General features: G+C 37.9%; 1 protein-coding gene across 3 annotated transcripts in view; it reads left to right on the forward strand.

Annotated features, from left to right (window-relative positions):
• The window catches only part of MTMR9 (myotubularin related protein 9), a 135,966-nt gene that overhangs the window by 13,118 nt on the left and 115,037 nt on the right, over positions 1–7,811 (forward strand). For all 3 annotated transcript variants that reach the window (XM_023736748.1, XM_023736749.1, XM_004382203.3), the window contains one exon: positions 2,785–2,893. In XM_023736748.1, coding sequence (XP_023592516.1) covers positions 2,785–2,893 — 109 coding nt within the window. The remainder of the gene's footprint in view (positions 1–2,784; positions 2,894–7,811) is intronic.

Genomic DNA, 7,811 nt, shown 5'->3' on the forward strand with positions numbered 1-7,811 from the left:
GCTTCAACTCTTGGATAGCTCTGAATATTAGAGATTTGAATTCCCTATCAGGTAGTTCTAGTGCCTTTTCTTCTCCTGGAAAGTCATCTGGTGTTTTATTTTGGATGCCTACTGGAACCATCCTGTCCTGTTTTTGTATATGTTTTGATATTGTTTGCTGTCTTCAGGATATTCAGTAGTTATTTTCCTCATTTATTGATTGTAGAGTTGTTTGTTTCATCCTGCTTTTTCGTTTTATTTGATTATGTCTGGCGGGCTGTGCATTCTTTGTTGTTTACTTGTCTGTAGGCACAATACTTTTTGCCTCCTCCAATGGGCAGGGTCAGTTGCTCAGGTGTGGTACAACAGGGAAGGTCCAGCTGAAGAGGAGTTGCTGGGATGGATTGTTTGTGGTATGTACTAGGGCTGACAGGGTGGGCCAGGAATCAGTGCAGGGCAGGTTCCAGTAAGCTGTGCCTATGCTGCTTGGGGGTATGATGTTCAGAGCATGATGCAGGTAGGCAGGAAGGAGGGGGGAGATTGTGATTTGTGGAGCTAAAATGGGTATGGGAAAGATGAGAGAGAGGAGAGAGGAACAGGAGCCAAAAACATACAAACAAAAAAGAGTGCTAAGGGAGCTTGCCATTGGAGTGGAGAGATGAGACACTGAGAAATGGAGAAAAACAAAAAGAAAAAGGGTAAAAGAAAAAATGAATAAATAAAAATTAGAAAGAAAAAAAAAGCAAAGCCCCTAGGGATCCCACCGGTGCATCTGTGAGGACTGGGGAAGTTGCTCCCAAGCCATGAAGTACAGCCTGGCTAGAAGGGGTAGAGGTGTCAAACAGTGCCAGGTATTCAGGAGACAGGAAGAGAAGGTAAGTATAGAGACATAAGAAACTGAGAAATGAAGAAGGACAATAAGGGAAAAAGAGATATAAGAAAACAAAACAAGGAAACAAGAAAAAAGAAATGCTTCAGGGATCCCACTGCATGTCTGCGCAGACTAAAGGAGTAGTTTCCAAGCCACGTGGTACTGCCCGGCTAAAAGGGGCTCCCAAGCCGAGAAAAGGAAAGGAAAACAAACAAATCAAAACAGAGTGAATCAGAACAAACAAACAAAGAAAACAGCCCCAGGGATCCCACCAGCGTGGCATCACAGGCCGGGAAGCAGTTTCACAGTCAAGCGGTGTTTCGCAGCCTTTCAGGAAGTAGCAAAGATGGTACACAGAGCCAGGTATTTGAGAGAAAGGAGGAGGAGGTGGTGAGAAGTAAGGAAGAAATCAAAAGAAGTAGAAAAAAAGCAAAACCAGCAGTCAACAAATGGCGCTCAGGGAGCTGCTAGTGCGGGCTGGTGGAAGCCAAGCAGCACCAGGGTGAAGCTGGTGGTTCCTGGCCAAGAGACTGTGGCTGCAGGAAGCAGAGGAGGCTGAGTGGGTGAAGAAGGGTGGGGGAAGGGAAAGCGTATATTGTTAGTTACTGGTTATTCTGTTCCCTGCTGGAAGCTCTGTGAAACTGCTTTCTCATATCCCCTGTTCGCCAGTCTCCCATCGGAGTCCAAGATGGCGGATCTGTGCTGCGTTAGCTGATAGGGGACCTCTGCATGTATCTCTCTTCGCTCTCTGTTCTCTGTCAGTTTCTTATTCCATTCGGTGCTTGGCTGGGTTCTTTATCTCTTCATTTGATGCTTAGGGTTTCAGGATTGATGTCTATCTCTGTTTGACTTGGTTTTTCGGATCTTTGCTCTGGAGGGACAACGTGGTGCTTCTTTCTATAGCACCATGTAGCCTGGAAGTCCCCTCTTACGCTTTTTAAAAAATATTTTTCTTGGCCTAATATTCTACAGGTAATAGTAACTGAGTATAAACATTGAGTGAATGAATGGAGAACAGTTCGTAGCTTTTTTGTTCTGACGTAGAACAATTGTTGTTCGTTATACTTTGTAGTACTAAATAAAGCCAACCAGACTCTCAAAACGTAACACTCACTTTACAAAACAAGTTGATATGACAAGAATAGATGATGTAGAAATTTGCGAAAGGATAACCAAGTATATATGTCACCATTTTTCATGTTCTATTTTTTTAAGAGAGAATTGGTTACTGAGTCTTTCCTTTCCAGCTCAAGCAGAAAGAGGATGATTTTTAAAACATCTTTATTGAGATACAGTTGGTGTAACTGTAAACCACACATATAGAAAGTGTACAACTTGGTATGTTTTGACATATGTGAAATCACCAGAGCCAAGATACTGAACTTATTTATAACATCCAAAAGAAAAATCCTTGAGAAAAATTTATCAGCTTTTGATTAATCTTAAGACTTCTGTGTTTAGATAATACTCAGAAGTATTTGTGGAAAAGAATTGGGAGCAATCAATGGCAAAGCAAAAGAGAAAAATAAGAGCTATCAGCAAGCATAAACAGAACAAAACAACAATAAAAAGAACACAGAAATCCCAACTAAAGTATAATTAAATTTGTATGAAACCTACTGATACAAAATTTGTGATTAAATTTGGCATTTACTCTGAAGTTTTCTTTGATTCAGTGTAGATATTGCAAGTTAATAGTTTTCAAAAATTGAAAAAGGAATATGTATGTTTTAAACGAACTGTTGTAAAGTTGGAAATAAGTAAAATATTTTATGTCTCACATTTTAATAATGGAGGCTTGACTTTCAGTTAGGCTAATTGGAGAGAAGAAAGTTAAATATAGTTGGGGATTACAACTTCATTCTCTTTTCAAAGAAATAATCATATATTTAAAGTCAGTAATGTTCCTAAGCATGATTTGTAATTTCTTACAGATTTGTGGGATCACTGGGTACTATCATCATAAAATGTAAAGATTTTCGAATTATTCAATTGGATATTCCTGGAATGGAGGAATGTTTGAATATAGCCAGTTCCATTGAGGTAAGTATTTTGGAAACAGAATCTGATGAAATAATAAAAAGAAGCATTTTATATCTGACTCAGTGCAGCTCTTATATTTCTTTATTAGGTATTTGACCATATTCTATGACTTACATATTGAAGACAAATGAAAGTCTGACCCTGATTCATTGTTATAAGAGTGTAATGGAACTTTACTGACTTACAGAAATTTTTAGTGTTACTCATTTTATATGAGTAAGCCAACTTTGCTATGTATTAGGAAATTCACATGAGTTCGTTTTGGTCAAATAATAATGTTTTACTTGATTTTCTTTTGAGTATGTGTAAGTACTTATTTGGAGAAACCATTAGAGGAAGTAAAAAGGTTCTTGGGACAAATTTTAAAGTTTTGCTTGGTATTTCATGTTCACTGTACAAATTTTTATATTTTCTGTGTATCAGAGGTAGTTTGTAAACTTTTTTTTTCTGCCGCAGTCAGTTTAGTCAGATAAGATCCTATGTGGAATTTTAAACCAATAAAACAGAGATGGTTAGAATTGCTTTTATTCAGGTTACAGTGGGCAGATACTGGGGGCGCTGAGAGGCCCCATCTGCCCTCGAAGGCTTCCTCAGAGACGTTAAAAGCCACTAGTGAGAGTTAATCTTTAAGTACAGTGTTTACTTCCCTACCAGGTCAGCAACTAGAAACGGGATTTTTTTTTTTCCTTAAATGTGCCAATATACCTTTTTGTAATAGGTGCACAGTTTGACTCTTGATTTTACTACTTGCTGACTTGTGGCCGTGGGTAAAGTACTTAACCTCTCTGACCATTAGTTTCCTACTTTATAAAATGAGGATAATACCAACTACCTTTAAGATTTGTTGTAAGAATTATGTTAGTTGATGTATGTACAACGCTTAGTATAATACTTGAGGGCCTCCTATCATTTATGTAGTGCAGTTTATGTTGAGGTCTTTTCTGTGTTACTTCTTTTATGAAGGAAATAATTGTTACCAATGGTGGTAGCCTTTGTTTGTTTTTATTAAATCTGAATTTCCATATGTTAGGTTTGCTTAAGATAGGATGTGTTTGCTTTATTTTTCTATAAACAATATTGAATATCTATTGAATTACAAATAATATAAATTTTACTTGGATAATTTGAATTTTAAATTGAAGAATTCTCACTATTTTTTCCCCATTTTTGCCAACTAATTTGGTATGCACTGACACAAATAAAAATTGACATTAGGCCAATTCCCAAAATGTGAGGATTAATCATATCCCTGCTTTCCCACTTCTGTGTTCTCTCTGACACCAGCCATCATGTGGTACTTTCTGTCTCTGACCCTAACCATCCAGAGTTAGGTCAGACCTTACAAGTTAGAAGTACTCTCTTTCAGATTGACTGCCTGCACAGCCCTTCTCTGTCCCTGAGCCACCCGGAGCTGTCTTCACAAGTTAGAAGGACTCTATCCTTCCAACTGCCAAAGAAAGACACCTGCCCCTGCTGGCTCTCACTGCCCCTTTTAGGTTTGATAATTCACTAGAAAGACAACTCACAGAAAGGGCTGTACTCACTATAATAATTTTTTTTTTTAATAATATTTAACTGTACTTTCAGTGAAAGTTTACACAGCAAATTAGGTTCCCATTTAACAATTACTGCACAAATTGTTTAGTGACATTGGTTACATTTTTTTACAATGTGTCAACATTCTCATCATTTCCATTCTGGATATTTTGTTTTCAGTAATCTGATTTCCTTGCCCCCTTACCCTTTCATCTTTGCTTTAGAGTAATTGTTGACCATTTGGTCTCATATAGATGATTTTTTAAAGATGTGCAGTACTCACTGGTAATACTCTTTATTTTATGAGTCAATCTGTTATTTTAGCTAAAAGGTGACCCCAGGGTAGTTTCAGTTCACAGTATGGAGTATCTCAGGGCGATAGTCTCAGGTAGTCTTCTAGTTTCAACCAGTCCAGTAAGTCTGGACTTTTTAAGTATTTTAGTTCTGTTCCACAATTTTCTCACATTGTATGAGAATCTATCTAATGTTGCCTTGATCAGAATGGTCATTAGTGGTAGCCAGGTACCATCTGGTTCTTCTGGTCTCAGGGTAGATGAGGCCATGGTTCATGTAGACTGTTAGTCCTATGGACTAGTTTCTTCTCTGAGTCTTTGGTTTCCTTCTTTCTCTTTTGCTCCAGATGAGAAGAGACTGATAGTTGTATCTTAGATGGCTGCTTGCAGACTTTTAAGACCTCAGACACTACTCAAACTAGGATGTAGAACATAAACTTTATGTACTATATTATACCAATGGACCGAGTTATTCCACGAGACTATGACCGTAAGACTTCAAACCCAGAAAATCAATCCCACGAGGTGTTTGGTTATGGCTAAGAAGTCTCCATAACTGTGCCCCCTATGTGCTTTATTATATATATGTAAATATATGCATATATACACATATATACACCTGTACATATCTATGCATACATACATATGTAACCACATATGTTTTTTGGTTATTGTTGCAAAATTATATATGCCCTAGCATTTACCAAACATGTCCTTTTTTTGTGGGTGTGTACTTCTTAGTGACATCATTTACCTGGGTCAATGTGTGCACTTCACCCACCTTTGGTGTTACATTTTGCATCACCAAAAATAACAAGTGTCTACCATCTGAAGAATGATTCCTCCTCCCCTACCCTATCCCTGGTAACCAATGAACACTGGTTTCTGTATATCCTTTTTTGTCTTTTAATTAAAGTGAAATCATACAATATTTGTCCCTTTGTGATTGATTTATTTCATTCAACATAATGTCCTCCAGATTCATCCATGTTATGTTTCATGTACTCTTCATTGTTTTTTTGTTGCATAGTGTTGCATTGTATGTATGTACCACATTTTGTTTATCCATTCATCCATTGATGGGCACTTAGACTGGTTCCATCTTTTTGCTCTGGTTTCTCTTTGTTGCCTTATTGCTCTGGCTAGGACTTCCCTATAACAGTTTTAATATAACCACAAAAGGGTACACATGAAGAGATGCACAGGGGAGGTCTGGGAGGGATTTTTGACATAGAGCTTCATGTCCCCGGTGATATACAATCCTTCAGTGTGCGTCATCAGTTCAGAAGCTTAAAGAAACTTCTGTGTCCAGGGCCTTTTATTATCTTCACTGCATAGTCATGCTTGGGGTCTCATTCCATAGTCATGATCAATTGAATCAGTGAATATGCACGATTGATTGCATCATTCCCCCCTCAGTTTCTGAAGTTGGCTGACCAGGTGTGGTCTTTGGGGCTCCCATTCATTTGCACGTTTAAGTGTTGGCTGGCTGTTTTAGAAAATTTGGAGAAATTCCAAGGGCTGTCTTTCAGGAATCAAAGGCAAAGGCGATAGGGGACATCTACATCTTTTGGCATAACATAGTGCATAAAAATAATGTTCTACATCCTACTTTGGTGAGTAGCATCTGGGATCTTAAAAGTTTGTGTGTGGCTGTTTGAGATATAGCTAGTGGTCTCTTCTTGTCCAGAGTAGAAGAGTGAAGAAAAACAAAGACTCAAGGGAGCAGTTAGTCCAGAGGACCAGCGGACCACATGCACCACAGCCTACATGACCCTGAGACCAGAAGAACTAAATGGTGCCCAGCTACCACTACCAGCTGTTCTGACTGGAATCACAATAGAGAGTCATGGACAGAGCAGGAGAAAAATATAGAAAAAATCAAATTCATAAAAAAAAGACCAGATTTACTGGCCTAATAGAGACTGGAGGAACCCCCAGTGCTATGGCTGTAAGACACCCCTCTGATATGAAACTGCAGCCATTCCCGGAAATCACCTTCCAGCCAAGCAGTAGACCCTTTCAAACCAAACCGATTGCCATCGAGTTGATTCTGAATCACAGACATGTCTATAAAATAATAACACCCAAAAAGAACATGCTGCCTAGAACAAAAAATTATACAGGACCAAAAGTGCAACTTTTGCCTGAGAAGGCAGGAATGGGTCAGAAAACCAGATGAAGGGAAACGGAACCCAGGGCAGAAACGGGGAGAGTGTTGACACACTGTGGGGTTGCAACCAATGTCATGGAACACTTTCTGTACAATTTGTTGAATGGTAGACTAATTTGCTGTGTAAACTTTCATCTAAAACGCAATAAAATATTAAAAAAAAAGACAAAAGCCAAATTGAGTTCTTTATATCACAACACTCACATTTTAAATTATCTGGTTTTAAATCACTACCACTAAATTATAGCAATTAACTGTATATTTTCCAGATAATTACAGAGACACACTGATTTTTTTTTTTCTGTTTTGTAATAACTGATTACAGGCAGTCCTCAGGTTATAGATGAGATCGTAATTGCCTTTAAGTCGAATTTGTAAGTTGGTAGCAGGTGCATATGGTTCTTATTTAGCCTTAATTTAGTGCAAGAAAAGGCTTGATTCCTTTTCAGTGATTTAAAAGCTGCACGTGCAGCAGGTGAAGGTGCTAAAGAATTTGTTGCGAGTAGGGCTTGGTTCAGTAGTTACAAAGTAAGGGCAAATTTACATAATATTAAAAGTTGTCAGTAAGTGGGATGTTCAGAATCTGAGGACTGCCTGTAAGCTGGGCTTTATGTCCAAAAAAAGCTATCAGCTTAGATATTAAAAGGGGGCAGAAAATCTTAAAAATCTGTAACTAGGATTTTGTTTTTTTATTTTACTTTAGGTGAAAGTTTATGGAGCAGATCAGTTTCTCATTAAACAATTAATATACAAATTGTTTTCTGATATTATTTGCCAGCGCTGCAACGTGTTAACACTCTCCCCTTCTTAACCTCTGGTTCCCTATTTGGGTTTTGTTTTGTTTTTATTTTTTTATTTTATTTTAATATTTTATTGTACTTCAGGTGAAGGCTTACAGAACAAATAGTTTCTCATG

The sequence above is a fragment of the Trichechus manatus genome, unplaced genomic scaffold (assembly GCF_000243295.1).
Source record: "Trichechus manatus latirostris isolate Lorelei unplaced genomic scaffold, TriManLat1.0 scaffold00091, whole genome shotgun sequence".
Classification (NCBI taxonomy): Eukaryota; Metazoa; Chordata; class Mammalia; order Sirenia; family Trichechidae; genus Trichechus; species Trichechus manatus.